The sequence below is a fragment of the Tupaia chinensis genome, unplaced genomic scaffold (genome assembly GCF_000334495.1).
Source record: "Tupaia chinensis unplaced genomic scaffold, TupChi_1.0 Scaffold143943_1, whole genome shotgun sequence".
Classification (NCBI taxonomy): domain Eukaryota; kingdom Metazoa; phylum Chordata; class Mammalia; order Scandentia; family Tupaiidae; genus Tupaia; species Tupaia belangeri.
The window spans coordinates 546,959-564,003 of NW_006203794.1; the positions used below are offsets into that span (position 1 = coordinate 546,959).

At 35.3% G+C, this 17,045-nt stretch overlaps 1 protein-coding gene across 1 annotated transcript in view; it reads left to right on the forward strand.

The window, feature by feature from the left end:
- Window positions 1-1,457: 1,457 nt before the first annotated feature.
- The window catches only part of LOC102468869 (kelch-like protein 1), a 244,376-nt gene continuing 228,788 nt past the window's right edge, over window positions 1,458-17,045 (forward strand). Inside the window, exon 1 of the mRNA XM_027767138.1 lies at window positions 1,458-1,489. Within this exon, the coding sequence (XP_027622939.1) occupies window positions 1,458-1,489 (32 nt within the window). The remainder of the gene's footprint in view (window positions 1,490-17,045) is intronic.

The following is a 17,045-nucleotide window of genomic DNA, read 5'->3' on the forward strand; positions in this document are numbered from 1 at the left end:
GTAGTTGGTGCAACCATTATGGAAAACAGTATGGATATTCCTCAAAACAGTAAAAACAGAGCTTCCATAGGACTCAGCAATACCTCTAGTAGGTATAAATCCAAAACAAAGTAAATCATTATGTTGCAAAGATATATACATCCCAAGTTTATTGCAGGACTTTTGACATAGCCAAAAGGAAGCAAAAACTCCATGCTTTCATGAGTTTCATGGAAGCAAACTCAGTCCATCAACGGAGGAATGGATAAAGTAAATGAGGTACACACACGTGCATACACAATGGGATACTACTTGGCAATTACATAGGATGGAATCTTGTCATATGACATTAAATAGATGAATCTAGAGAGCTTTATATTAAATGAAATAATCCAGGCACAGAAAAAGAAATATCAGGACCAGTAGTTAGCATAACAGCTATATCGCTGAACTCCCATGTAGCCGGCCGTGGTTTAAGTCCTGGACCCGGTGGCTTAAACTCATGCCGGTGCGTGTGCATGTGTGCCCAAGATCCCAAGAAGAGAATGGAGGAGAAGGGATTGCAGCGTGGCCATCCTCTCTGGGGGGTGATTTCTCACTTTCTGTCTTTCTATCTCTCTTTGTCTGGCGAGCACATGTGCCCTATAGCAAAAACCTCCGAAAAAAGAAAAATAAGAAAGAGAAATACCAACATCCTTCCTCATATGTGGAAATTGAAAAAAAAAAAAATGACCTTATAAAGGGACGAGAGTCCGGGCTGGGGCTGGCAGGCAGCATGGTAGTAAAGGTGCTGGACTCCCATATGGACGATTGTGGTTCAAGTCCTGGACCTGGTGGCTTCCTTTCTCACTTTCCCTCTCTCTCTTTCTTTGTCTCTCTCTGATCAAACTGGAAAATAATAATAATAAATAAAGTTAAATAATATAATAGTTTAATAAAAACATAACAAAGTTACGAGAGTGGAGAATGATTGCTAGAAGCTGGGATCATATAGAGGGATGTTAATTAGCAGAAATAAAATTGGAGACAGATTAGAGGAACAAAGTTCCAGTGTTATAAGACACGGTAGGGAGAATGTAGATGGCATCAACTTGCCATGTTTCTCAAAGTAACTAAAAGGGAGGATTTCTGTAATGTTTCTAGCACGAGTAATAACACAGAGTTGGGATGCTGGGTATTCTACTTATCCTGAACAAATCATTATACCTTTTTTTCCCCTTTACTTTTACAGAAATCTCATGTGCTCAACAGAGACAGAGAGATAGGGAAAATGAGAAAACACCATACATGGGAAATGATCTCTTCCACTTTCCCTTCTAATGGGACTTTGGATGCACAGGATGGGAACCACATAGGTCATCTGGGATCTAGCTGCCTTAAACACACCAGCACCTGGCCATATTATATTTTTGTAAGGATGGTTATTATGTTAATAATAATAATAATAACTAGCTTGGGGGTTCAGCATTGAGGTTAACATGGCTATCACCCACACGGATGACAGTACAATGTGAGTCTGAGACCTTGTGGCTTGTAAATCAAGCCCAGCACATGTGGGTATGTGCCTAAAGTCCCAAGAGGAAAATGGTGGAAAGCACGTATGGTGTGGCTATCCACCCTGGGGAATGTTTTCTCATTTCTCTCTCTGTCAAGCACACACACCTTTTAACAAAACCAAAACAAAATGAAAAGTAAACAGGCTTTTATTTTTTATTGAGTTTACTTTTGTAAGTTATATTTTACCTTTACTAATTTTCTTGTATTTCACTTTATTTTCTCATTCTTTTTCATTTATTTGATTTTGGAGTCTTAAATGTGTTAATATTCACCTTTCCTTTCTTGTTTTGGAATAAACATAAGCAAGGCTATATACTTTTCTTAATGTATACCAATTTAACATTAACAGATACTCACCATAACAGCAGTGCTGTTGTTTTAATTTATAAATATTTTATTGTCATCTGTGATTTAATTTAACATTAACAGATACTCACCATAACAGCAGTGCTGTTAATTGTTTTTATTTATAAATATTTTATTGTCATCTGTGATTTTGTCTTAATTTAATAACTTTAAACTTTATTTTTAGTGGGTTAATACTTCTTAGTTGATTAATATTTTATCCATACTTTATTCATTTGTAGTGACTTTTGCATTCTGGCAAGAGAATGTATGTGGTGTCATTAATTTGTATTATATGTAAAGTAGTTTATATGGACTATCCCAAACGAAATGTGTGTGAAATGAGCAGACAAACTTTGTTTCTCAATAAACTCAAACGTGTGTATTAGAATTTTCAATAATGTGGCAGACCTTTTAAGTTTGCAGGAGTTTTCATCTACCCTCTGGTAATTATGACATTTAGCATATTTACTATCTCTTGCCCATTAGACTCAATGATCTCAACAAAGCTAATCATGATTTAACAAGTCACAGAATAACAAATGGAAAAATATTTTGCTTTATGGATTATTAAGACGATCAAAGGTCTTGCATTCTCAAAGGAGAGTAGTGTTTTCTCTTTGGTAAGATATTGAAACAATACTGCTTTCTCTGTGAAGGAAACACAGAAGAGCTCTCATTTCCCTAAAAATGTTAAGTTAAAAAAATAAAAAAAAAAAAGCATTGCACAAAGTTGATAACCACGTACTGAGTTCTAGGGTCTGTGCCGATTCACTACTGCAAAAGTATCACACCTGGAACATCAGCGTCAATTATTATCATTACCTGATTATATTTGTGATACTATTATTATTCAAAATCCAGCTGGCATTTGTAGGTGCCAAATGAATAAATTAGTGTGTGATATAATAGAATCACTTTCATGTTTCAGGTTTTTATGTGGCAGTTACATCGCCAAATTCCTTGTGAATGTTGTATAGATTTGGATTTGCTGCTGTGCTAAACGTGTAGTGGTGGTTCAGCTGGCACATTCTTCCTCAATGCAACTGACTCTGCATTGGGAAACCAATATGACAGCTGTGAAAGTTTCTGAATACGCCTTTTTCAGCAGTGCATTCTGGGACTGAGGCAGTAACTGCATGATTGGTCCATTGATCCTATGAACATACCAGGGTGTAGACTTGGACAAATGCATACTTTATTACCTGACTTTCAAAGGCTTCCTCTATATTTGGTGGCTATGATGGCATTTTAGGGCACAAAGTATTTGCTTCAGTTCAGAGATAATATTTAATAACTCCTGGAATGTTATAGATACTTTCCATTTTCTAGCACATGGATACATATTTCCATTAAGGATTTGTAGCGATTCTGTGGGATTTTTTTTTTTTAATAGCCAAGTCTTAAAATTGATACAGGTGCTCTGACTCTAAACTAAATTTGAAGAGAATAAACTTGGGGAGAAAGGGTAAGGATAAATGATGTGTCAACTCAGATTTTTGCACAGAAGAGTTATATATTTTTACAACTAAATAGACACGTAGTAACTTAGCGGATTGTCCATTGGCTTCATGCAATTATCTCATGACCGTATTAACTCCAGAAAGTATATTGGTACACGAAATCCACTTATAGTTATTCCACTTCTATAATCATAACAGGGATCAACAAACTTTTTATTTATAAAGGAACAGATAGTAAATAGTTTAGGCTTTGTGGGGGTCAAGTATTCTCTGTCATAACTCCTTGGCTTTGTCGTGACAAGAAAGCAAACAGGGGAACCAGCGGTTAGCGTAATGGCTATGTCGCTGGACTCCCACGTAGTCGACCGTAGTTCACGTCCTGGACCTGGTGGCTTAAAACACGCCGGGCGTGTGTGCATGCGTGCCCAAGATCCCGAGAGGAGAATGGAGGAGAAGGGATTGCGACGTGGCCATTCCCCCTGGGGGGTGATTTTTGCTTTCTGTCTCTATGTCTCTGTCTGTCTGGCGAGCGCACGCGCCCTGTAGCAAATACCTCTCCAAAAAAAAAAAAAATCACAAAGAAAGCAAACAGAAACAGTACATAAATAAACAAATGTAGCTGTGCTTCAATAAACTTTGTTTTTCCTTAAATGTGGCAGACTTGATTTGACTATTGGGAGTGGTTTATGGTGACACCACACCACTACTGTCTTTGGTACAGAAGTATTGCCATTCACATTAAGGAGCTCAATTCAAAGTGTCATGATAGCCTACACTTTGCTTACCAGAAAACTTTAAAACTATTGGTCTCTACATTAATTCATTTCACTCAATTTACCTTTAACCTGGCACATTTTCACTCCTTGTCTGTAGGTGCTCCTCAGGTACCTCACTATCAAATTAGCACAATATTCTAATCTTTTTGGTGTGTGATAATTCTTCCCAGAGCATACCTTATGTTTTTTCCCTTTGGGACATGAGAGAAAGAGTACACCTCAAGGAATAGGCATGGTAGAATAAGTTCTAAACAAAAAATTAGGCATCATTGCAAAGCATGTGATCCTGATAAAAATCCTGGCCAAGGATTTTTTTTTTTCTTTTCTTGAGAGATTTTTGCTATAGGGCATGCACACTCACCAGAGAGACAAAAGGTAGAAATCACCCCTCCAGGAAGATGCTCATGCCACAACCCCTTCTCCTTCATTCTCCTCTCGGGATTTTGGGCATGTGAACATGCTCCCAACATAAGTTTTAAACCACCATGGTGGAACTGAAGTTGACTACATGGGAATCCAATGATGCAACCACTACACCATTTGCTGGTTCCAAATCCTGGTGTGGGTTTTGAAGAAACTTGCTGCAAAAATTGGCTTGTTTCCTCAGTTAAGGAAACATGCTGCTACTGCAGTCAAGAATGTTTAAGGGAAGAGGTCCAATTTGGGGACTTTATCTACATGCATGTAATGGTCCTCCAGTCTCAGAATGCCAGTCTGATCCAATCAGGTCTCATGCACAGTGTAGATGGTTTGAAGATCTTGTGCACTAAGCAGGCATTGCATTTATATCACAATGATATACATTCAGGATCTGATCCTTTCATGGGTTTGTCCTGGAGGCACTACAGATAGACTCTTTCAGGCCTTAAAAACCTTCTAATTCTTTATGTGGGCCATGAGTTAGGAATCCTAGACCTTTAGTTATTATTTGTCTTTTGAAACTTTAAGTCCCACATTCTTTATAATTCATTCTTTTGTGTGTGTGTGTGTGTAAACATTTTGAAATCCACGTATAGTTTATTTTTTATGATAGCATTTTTTAATATATATACATTCAATGGCATTGTTTAGCTTATGAAGTCTGACACCACAAATCCTTTTTTTTTTTTTAAATGTGCTTTAGGGCACGTCCCCTTGCTGGAGAGAGACAGAGACAGTGAAAGGAAAAGTGAGAAATCATCCCCTGGGGGGATGGCCATCCTGTAATCCCTTCTTCTCCATTCTCTCTGGGATCTTGGGAATGCATGTATAGGAGATTGGCATGATTTTTCAAGTCACCAGGTCTGGAATGCGACTATGACTGTCCATGTGGGAGTCCAGTGGCATAACTGCTATGTAGTCTGCCAGCCCGTAAATCCATTTTGTACTGGTTCTATTGGGTCATCGGAAAAGTCATGACACCTTTTGGCATAGAAACACGTAGGAAAATACATCACAACTTTTCAGACTTCCCAATGTGACCCACTCAAAATTTTGAATTAATGTGATGCCTAAGAAATTGATTTTTAGTGTTACATTTCCAAACTGGCAGGATCATTTGTGTATTTCCCTAATAAGTGAGGCCACTGCGGTTTGAGCATACAAATCCAACTTGTATGGCACAGGCAGTAGGAGTGCTGACGCTGATTGTTGGTCATGGGGGAAAGCTCCGATACACACTCTGGGTCTCCTTCAGCATTCCAGGTGCCTCCACGAATATGTCTGTGATGGCTGACTGCAGGACCAGGGAAATATAGACCTTGTCAGCCTGGCTCCTCTCCGTGGCCTTCTCTCTCTCTCTCTCATAGGAAATAAACTTAAAAAATAATCTATTGGAACCAGCAGGTGGCATAGTGGTTAAGCCACTAGATACCAAAGTGGCTAACCACAATTCCAGTCCTGGACTCGGTGGCTTGAAATTCACACCAGGGCACAAGAGAATGGAGGTGAAAGGATAGTGGCATGGACATCCACCCTGAGGGGGGATTTCTCACTTTCCATCTCTCTGTCTCTCTGGTGAGCACACATACCCTATAGCAAAAATCTCTCAATAAAAATAATAATTATATATTAGGGCCAACCCATGGTGTAGCAGTTAAGGCAACTGATTTTCACACAGGTTACCAAGCAGTTAAAATCCTAAAATATGTGGTGGTTTGAGGAACATGTCAGACATGTATGTGTGTGTGCCCAAAAACCCAGAAGGAGGGAGAAATGGAGAAGTTGTGATTGCTTAGAGGGGTGCTTTCTCACATTTCCTCTTTCTTTTTTGCCTAGTACATGTGTTTTCTGGTAAAATTTTTGTTTTAAAAATTAATGGTTAATATAAAACATATATAGGCAAATGAATAGGAGTGGTTGCCATTTGAAATGGGTAGATGTTGTGGCTGGCAGGTGGTGTGGTGATTAGGGTGCTGGACTCACACATGGCTGATTGCGGTTCGAGTCCTGGACCTGGTGGTTTACTTTCTCATTCCTTGCCCTGGTCAAATTAAAATAATAATAATATTATTAATAGTAAAATTAAAGAAATAATTCTTAAAAATAAAATGAATAGATACACCAATGATAGTTTAATGTGGTATGGAACAAGTGAGCAATTAATATGACTAAAAATAAAATTCATCACAGTTACTGATTTTTTTAATTTTAAGAATTATTTTATTTATCTTTATTTTTATTTTACCAGAGAGGGACAGAGTGTGGAAGAGAAATAGAGGGAGAAAAAATGAGAAAGCAAGCCACCAGGTCTGGAATGTGGTCGGCCATGTGGGTGTCCAGCATCCATAACCACCATTCCATCTTACAGCCCCAGTTACTGACATATATACATATATATATATATATGAGGGTTTTTACTATAGGGCATGTGCACTCGCCAGGAATCAAACCGGAGTCAACTATGTGGGAGTTCAGTGACATAGCCATTACGCTAACTGCTGGTCCCCCAGTTACTGATATTTAAAGAAAGGCATATGCTTTTAGCTTTTACTTTGGAGTATATTTATACAGAGAATGTAAAAAAAAAAAAAAAAACTTTTCTTTGATATTGACTACATGACCTGTTATACTATTTTATTTAAGAAAGAATTTACTTCACACCTTATCCTGAGAATTGTCTTGCTTGCAATGGCCAGATAAAAGGAAAAGATTTAGTGTAAGAATAAAGAAATATAAATGTAGCCTTTTGCCCAGCCTGGGTTCATCTGTATCTGTAAGTCTTGTCTTGAATTCAGCCTCATTATTTTCCAATTTTATGGTCTCAAGAGATCTTTTGGGGAAGCCTTTCTGAATTTTAGTCTCCTTTTCTATATAGTATGAATTAGAATAATGTCAGCAATCTGCTGCTGCTTGAAGGCTCAGGTAAAGCATGTTTTTCTCCACACAGCCTTCCTTCATTTCTACAAACTATATACACATTTGGGTAGTTTCACCTCTCTTAACTGGAATTCCAAGCTGTATTGTTATTATAGCACTTAGCAGTTCTTTTAGTTACTATGTATCTCCCTCAAACAACTAGCTCTGAGTGCTCAAAAGAGATTTTTAAATTTTCTTTCTTTTCTTTGATTTCTTTCTTTCTTTTTCTATCTCTCTCTTTTTTTTTTTTTTTTTTTTTTGTAGACCACAGATTAGTTTATTTTTAATACCCATCATGCCATGAATTCAGAGAGAGAAAGAGAGAGAGAGAGAGAGAGAGAGAGAGAACAACAGGAAGAAACCATTCCCCCAGGGGGTTGGTCATGCTGGAATCCTTTCTACTCCAGACTCTTCTCAGAATTTTTTGGGCACATATACACACACTCCTGACATAATTCTCAAGCTGCCAGGTCTGGGACTTGAACTACACTGTCAGCCATGTGGGATCTAGCACCTTAACCTCCACACCACTTGTTGGTCCCAAATTTTCATTTTTATCACTTTTAGTCCCAGTGCCCTGATGGCTACCACTCAATAAATTCTGCTAAATTGAACCAGAAATACAATATTAAATGACACAGGACTTCTTAAATTGTAAAATAGGGGATCCAGCAGGTGGCATGGTGGTTATGGTGCTGGACTCCCACATGGTTGACTGTAGTTTGAGTCCCAGACCTGGTAACTTACTTTCTCACTTTTCTTCTCTCTCTCTCTCTCTCTCTCTCTCTCTCTCTCCCTCTCTCGCGCGCGCGTATGGTATCACTCTCTCTGGTGAGTGCATGTGCCCTATAGCAAATTTAATAATAATAATAATAATTAATAAAATGAATCAGGTATAAATTAATAATAATTTAATTAAATGAAGTGTTTGAAGGTATCTCAACATTTCTGGTTGGAGCATAGGCTTAAGATTTGTGTCAATGAATCTCACCCTTGACGGTGCATTAGAATCACCTGGAGGCCTTAATTCAGTCAGCCTGAGGTGGTGCTCCGATATTCTGTATTTCTAATGCTTTCAAGGGCGAGGTTGATGCTGCAGGTTCAGGAGCAAAGGTTTGAGAATCAAAGCTCTAATAGCAACAAAAATCAAGTTACATTTTGTGCAGAAGTTAAATTATATAAGAAATGCCTTTTGTGTACAGTACCAAATTATCATACCCTGTTCATCTTCTGCTCTTATCCAGATGGTGAGGCAACCTATATCCACATAAAGATTATTTGAGTATATTTGTATCAAACAATAGATGTAGAAAATAGAACTAAAATTGTCTTAGTGGACCGGAATTATTCAGTAAGAAGGTAACTTTTCAGTTAGTTTGAAGAACTGACAAGATTTAGAGAATCCTGCTTTTTGGTGTTTTTCTGTGCTTGCTGCTATTGCTTTTTTTGTTGTTATGGGAGGTATACACGAAAGGCAGAAAAAATATATGAGATATTTTTATTCTTATGATTTTGCAATTTTTTTCAGTAAATTTTTTAAGTGATAAAATTGTATAGTTGAAAATTGGAAGCAAAACATATTCATTATATTTCAGTTTGTAAGTAGAAACTTTTTCGATGTTTAGCATATCTGCTCACATTAACTGTTCTTTCAGCTATACTGTTGTGAAGTTTGCAAACTAAAGACACCTGTACTACATGTGAGAACTTGAAAGAGTTTATGGAAAATGGAATGGAATTCAAAATTTGTTTCTGGTGAAAAAATTTTGAAATCAACACATAGTTTTTTCATTTGCATTTTTCATAAGCTTTGATGATCCTCCAAATGCATAGATGTCTATACTTGTATTATATGTATAATTATATATGTGTGTGTGTGAGTGTATTTGTGTTTCTATCTATTTTACTCTGAGTCATTTATATAAATTTCAAAAAGAGGCAAAACAATTCTTTAGAGGTAGAAATTAGGACAGTAATTATTAGGTAGAACAAAGAAGAAAGGTACTTCTAGTAATTTGTACCTTTTCTTCCCCTTCATTTGGACATAAATATGTAGATATTTTTATTTTGTGATATGTTACTAAAAGGATGAAACTATTTATTTCTTATTGAATAGTTAAAAATGTAAATAAAACAGGTATAGTTCATTTATGATTTTGCATTATCTAGTGTGAGATTCTGCCAAGTTGACATCTCCAGAATAACTGCAACAAAAATATTTCGTTTGATTATGTATCAGGAAAACTAATGAAACAATACTCAGAGCTCTGAGTTTCTGTTTCCCATAGAAATTAACTTCTGTTTTGCTCTAGTCTAGTTTACTTGAAGAGCAAAAATGATATCATGAATTTCGTAAGTATTTTTGTTGTGTCCAGAAATACTTTGTGAATGGTAAACTTGAATAAAATAAATATATTTTGTTTCTAATAAGAACTAAGGGATTTAAAGAAATACAGTATTGTGACATGATATACCGTAAATATTTTTAAACATTCTAAATAGGTTAGTGTGCAGATACATATCTATACACATGTATAAATATATATATATTCATGTTCTAAAAGTCTAGTTCATTCCTCGTTTTATTTATTATAGTTCAGTACATTCATCTTACTTTTTTATATTATAGAACTTACACACAAAGAACTCTTGTCTGTTATGAAATGATCATCATAAAAATAGTTTTGTTACAATTTTGTAAATTTTGATCTTAAAGATCATAAATAACAAATACGTCAATAAGTTTAGTTTGTTGCACCTATCTGACTTACCTTGATATGACTTTACTATGCTAAAGTTTAATTTCTTTTGATTTCTTATCTCCCCCGAATTAAATTACTTCTAGGCTTTTGGAATTATGAAAACGTAATTTTAGTTGGAAAAAATCTGCTTGTGAAATATAAATATATCATTCAAGCATTTTTTACCAAATGCTAAAATATTTTCATAATTGCACAATTTTATTTAACTAACACTCATAAGCATAAAACAAGTGGCTTAATGTGATTACTGTAGTCTTCTACACTTATGGCAAATACATGTTCAAGTGAAAATGCTTTTAATTTCCACCTTAAAGTTGGATTCACTTTTATTTATTTTTTTTTTTTTGAGAGATTTTTGCTATAGGGCGCGTGCGCTTGCCAGACAAACAGAGAGAGACAGAGAGACAGAAAGTGAGAAATCACCCCCCCAGGGGGGATGGCCACGCCGCAATCCCTTCTCCTCCATTCTCCTCTCGGGATCTTGGGCATGCACGCCCACATGCCCGGAGTGTGTTTAAGCTGCTGGGTCCGGCACTCAAACCACGGTCGACTACATGGGAGTCCAGCGACATAGCCATTACGCTAACTGCTGGTCCCTGGATTCACTTTTATTTTAAAATCATAGGAAAGGTTTTGATAAGAAGGAGAAAATGAAATTATTGGCTTTGCAGAGTTAATCATTTGCATATCAAATTACAACTGCATTTTAATTAGAAACACCTTGAGAATATTAGATTTCCAATCCCAGATTCTTTTAAGAAGTTGTCTGTGAGGCCAGCAGATGCTGGATTCCCATGTGTCCAACCATGGTTCAAGTCCCAGACCTGAGGGCTTGAAAATCATGCTGGGCCATGTGTGTGTCTGCCTAAAACACTGGGATGAGAATGGAGGAGAAGGAATGGTGTGGCCATTCCCCCTGGGGGATGATTTCTCAGTTTCCATCTCACTAGCTCTGTCTCCACTAAGTCCCTCCTCCCACCCCCCTCCCCCAGCCCAGTACACAGGCACTAAGGCAAAAACTTTTCAAAAGAAAAAAGAAAAGAAGTCATTTTTCTTCCCAAAATTCTCTTTTTTTTATTGAGAATTTTTAGTAACTAAATGGGATTTATTTGTCAACTATTTTTTATCATATCCTCAATCACAATTTCAAGCTTAATATTCTCAAATACATTTCAATTATGTCAGCTCTCTAATGTAAATATTTAAAAATACATTTAATTCAAAATAGGTATCCAGGGGAATTTCAGAAAATTTGTGCAAAAAGTGGATTCATAGTATAACTTTTTGGTGTAAAAAAATTTGAAATTTATACATAGTTATATTCATGATATACATTTTCCATGAAATTATTGAAGACTTTGAGTCTATGAGTTCTGCTTTTAAAAATTTAAAAGCAGGAACCAATAAATATTTAATTTATTTCATATAATTATTATTTATTTTAAGTAGACACCTTTTTTAAGCAACATGCTCTACTGTACCTATGTAAAAATTCATAAAAGTACCTTTTTATTTCATAAATGCTAGTGGTTATATTTTCATATCTGGTAATTCTTTTAAAATATACTTAATTGCTGGGAACAGCAGATGGTGTAATGGTCATATTGCTGGACTCTCCTGTGGACGACCACAGTTCAAGATCCAGACTTGGTGACTCAAAACACACTGGGCACATGTGTGTATGTGCTTAAGATCCCGAGAGGAGAATGGAGAAGAGATTGTGGCGTGGCCATCCCCCCGGGGGATGATTTCTCACTTTCAGTCTCTGTCTCTCTGATGAGTATGCACACCATATATATATATATATATTTTAATTTATTTAACTTTATTTATTTAATTTGACCAAAGAGGGACAGAGAGAGAGAGGAAGGTGAGAAAGCAAGAGACTAGGTCCGGGTCCTGGACTCAAACTGTGGTCAGCCATGTGGGAGTCCAGCATCCTTAACCACCATACTACCTGCCAGTCCCCCTATTGTACTTATTTTTCAAACATCACATGTTTTTTTTTTTTTTTTAATGGTATGCCATCTTACAGTCTCTTAACCGAGATTCAGAACACACTAACTGATGGAGCCAGAATGCATACAATTTTTGCATGGTTCTTAAATTATTTCTCTCTGAATTTTTATTGTTCTGTCCTACCAATATTTGCATGTGTGTGTGTGTGTTTGTATGTGTTTCAATAAACCTGATAAAAAGCCTTAATTAAAATTCCAATTATCTTATAAAATAAAATTGTACCCAAATGCAATGTTAATGACTATATTCATTTTTCTTGTTACTAAGTAGCAGCACCTGGTACTTGAACTTTATTCATTATAATATTTTCTGAATGTAAAGCTCTCTCTTGGGGGTTATTAAAAGATTAGAAAATTAGTGTATTTAATATAACTAAGCATTTACTTTAAACACTGGCTTACTGTTCAGTACTAATATGTGATGACATTTTCTCTGTTAATACAATACATAGTGGATGGGTGACTTATTTATTTATTTAAATTTCTATCTTTTCTCTTTGGTTAGTTTTTCAACTATTTTTGTAATTATAAATTTAGTTTTTAATTATATTAATATGTTCTTACAAAGTACTTAACCATTATAAAAAAGGATTTCTAAAAGTGGACTTTCAATATCTCACTACTCAGAAACATTTTTAAAAGTTAAAATAAAAACATATTTAATGGAACTATAATATAATGGAAGAGATACACATTGCCTGAAATATACACTAAATTTGTGGTTAAAACAATTAATTTTCATATAAATGTAGTGAAAAGACATCTTTCACTAAATTCAGGTCTTTGTCCAAGAACCTTGTATACATAAGTGATTTTTTTATTTGAAATGTTCTTTAACATATTAGTCTCAAAAAAAAAAAAACTACTCTTACCACTAAAGAAAAACAACAACAAAAATAGTGCTTGTGAATTTATTTACCATTTTAGTTTTACTTTTATTAACTGACATTAAAGAAATAATAATCTTCTTATAATCTAGTCTGAATCAAGAGTCCTCATTTGAACTGTCATGTTTTTAAAGAATTTTACAGTATTTTTTTGTATACTTAGTTTATTATTTAGTATTTCCACAATATGCATATAGGTACCACCAGAGAAACACAAAAATAATATACTGTGGTTATAGCACTTATAATTTTTTTTCTCGTATACTGTGAAAGCTCTTTGATAATCAATTAGAGCAATTCATGGCATAAATCTATACTATTTTCTGTGTGCCAGGTACTCTGTTAGATTTTCAGATAAAAATTCGATTGCTTGTTTTTATTGCCAGCTTTTCTCAGCAATGCATTTTTGTCTGTAAAACAAAAATACGAAATAATACATAAATTAAAATTGGTGCCCAACCAAGGCCATCTTTTCATAGAATGTTCTTTATTTTTTCATTCAACAAATATTTATTTATTTATCTATTCATTTATTTTTAATATGGCTCATATTGTGTGAACAAATATTTATTAAACTCCAAAAATATTTTATATGCCTGAAATGTATTGTTTGCTTGCCAGATAGAAATGGAGAAGCAAAGAGAAAAAGAGAGAAAGCACTCTTCAATGGGGTGTGGTCATGTTGCAATTTCTCCTCCTTTATTTCTTCACCTTGTAGGGGTTTGGGGCATGCACACATATCTGATGTATTTTCAAGCCACTGGGCTAGGATTCCAACCTCTGTTAGTCATGTAGGATCCATCTCTCACCCCTAGGCTGTGGTACTGGCCCCCTCTTAGAGATGTTTTTAAACCACACTTATAACATGTCAGGATAATTCAAACTTCCTAATTTAGAGGAGAAGAAGAAGATTATATATATATATATATATGAGATAAATATTAAGAATATATATATTCTTATATATTATGTATATATATGAAAAATATATCATATATATATATGAAGGATATACATATATGTGTGTGTGGATACATATGTATTTATAGTGTTATTTAAACTGATTTCTGAAAATATAAGGTAGTCATGAAGATGTCAATGTGTTGTGATGGTTCCAAACTAAAAAAAAAATAGAAGAGAGATGACATATTATAGAAACTGGAATCATTCTGCATGGCTAAAATTGAGCTTGATTTCAAGTGTAGTTAAAGTTGAAGAAAATATCAGATTATACAGGAATTCATAGGGCATGGCATAGAATTGGAACCAAGAAGGCACTGGAGTGTGAAGAACCGAATGGCAAGGGTAGAATTTATGACACATCCCTTTACACTGGCACATAGGTAGAAGATCATATATTAAAAACAGATTAGACATTGTTGATTTTGATAAGGAAGTTTTTGTTCCTAGTGCATCATCTAATTTGACAGCTGTAACTATTTCCTGGTACAGGTAACCAGTTTATTTCTACCTGATCCTAATGTTGTTTAGTACAGCAGAAAGAAAACATGCTTTGTCTCAGAATTTTCTTGTGCAGGAAAGTAAAAAAATTGTTTAGCACAGGAACAGAAGAATATGTTGTTCAATTCTCAGCTATTAAGAAATGAAAATGAAAGCTAACAAAAACTGCAAGAAAGACAATAATGTCTTGTCAAGAGCAGTTTCCTTAGATCAGTGGTTAGGGAAGTCAGATTTGCCATGGATTGTGGACTGTTTATAGGGTCAGGACTTGAAGTTAATGAATGAAGACAGCACTTTCAAGACATTTGATTGTGAAAGGAAATAGAAAAAAAAGGAGTTATGGCTTGAATAGGTCATGAGATTGAAGAATGAATTTTCACTCATTTTATTTTTTATATATGTTGTTAGGGAAGACTTAAACATGTTTAAATTGTGATAGAAAGTATATTGGATTTTTCAGAAGGCATTTCTTGTAATTTTGATTTTTATGTAGTTGGGCCACAATAAAAATAAAAAGTACATTGTTAGATCATTATAATAATGCATAATAAGGAACTCTTAAATTGGAAAGCAACTGTAAAGTTTTATAAGGTGAAAATATATAAAAAAAAATAGACAATTACAACAATATAATTCATTGCCCAGATATTTATTTCATACTTATGGGAAACATTGTGAAATATCTCAATTTCCTAAAATTTTAAGATTTGGTTATTTAATAAGATGAATGTGTGATGGAAAGAAGGCTAAATAATAAAAGTTTAAAAACTGAAGTTTAAAAATGGATAAATGTCCTGTTGTAGAACCTCATTATTAACCCATCCTGAATCAAAGGTCAAGGAGAACAAGTTTTTCCCAAGTTTGACTAAGATCAGAAAATAATTTACAAAGAAAAGTTTGTTCAAGAGAATATCAAATTGCACAACATAACCATCTACCTGACAGAGTGAATGAATTTGGAGAAAAGTGACTTGCTTTGGGCTTACTGGGGAGATACTCACAGCCCAGCTCACACAGACGGGCCTCATGTGCTCAGGCAGATCTCCAGACCGTCCCACACAGGCTTGCTTCACCGATCCTAGTCTTCACCACAGAGCCATTGTCTAGCCATTCCAAGATAGAAAATTATATTCATTGTATGAATTAATATTTCATTGAACATATTTCATTCATTTCTAAAGCTATGGTTCGTTGCTCTTTATCTCAGTATCTTAGTGTATTTTTTGTTAATGTATGTTTCAATTTCCCCCATTTTTCTTCATCTACATCCAATCTACTAGTCAAATATATCTATCAAAATCTCAGTTTAAATTATGATATTTCCTCATTTATTTCCATTTGACATTTTCATACAGCCTAGTTTCCCCATGAAATTCAGCTTACCATTTATATTGACATATTAATGAAAGCTGTTTCTACATCTATTAACTACTAGTTGTGAACCATACATTCCATACATCTGTAGCTCCCAGCAGCTTGTTTTTGTCTCCACTGTCTCCCCTCCCCAACCTACACCCAATCTTGTTTTTTTTTTCTTCCTTTTAACATCTACTTTCTAATTTTCATATCATAGTTGTACAAATTTATGGACTACAGAGTTATAGGTCATGTATACGCTGTGTACTGATCAAATTAGATCACTAAACATGTCCATCTGTGTCTTTTTTAGACTTTTTCCTATAGTGTCAGCCATTATAAATAAGAAATCACAGAGTTTGGATGGAATGATTTTTTCTTTAAAAGAGAAATTATTTTGACAGCACTGTTTGCTGGCATTTAGATTAGAACATCCCCTTAAATATCATTAGATGTTCCCACTGATTCAAGTCTAGGTTTTAGTCTTTGTATTATTTTGTCTATGTCTAGTTCCCGTTAATTCCTAAGATAGAGTATCCTTCAGGAAGTCCAGTTGAGCACATCTCTGATTACTAGGGTCACTTTTTCTTGTTGGGCCTTAAATACAAAAAGCTTTCAAAGTCTGCTTGATTTCTTAGCTTCCTATAAGCACTTTCCTCCTTGTCTAGGTCTGCACAAGAAATAGCAACTTCCTCTAAGGGAAAAAGTACAAAACGAGTCTTTGTTCTACATCTCTCCTTTGTGTCCCCTGCTTTGATGCTCAAGTTCTAGTCATTTACAGAGCCTATCATTCCAATACCTAACCTCTTCCTGGAACCACGTGATATGGCCAGAAGCCTGCTTAATTTCCCATTATGGAAGCTTTTCATACTTTTATATTATGTTGCTAAAAATTAGCAAACACCTTGAGAGGGAAAGAACAGTAAAGAATTTGGTCTGAGGGAACCAGCAGTTAGCGTAATGGCTATGTCGCTGGACTCCCACGTAGTCGACCGCGGTTCGCGTCCTGGACCCGGTGGCTTAAAACTCACGCCGGGCACGTGTGTGTGCGTGCCCAAGATCCCGAGAGGAGAATGGAGGAGAAGGGATTGCGGCGTGACCATCC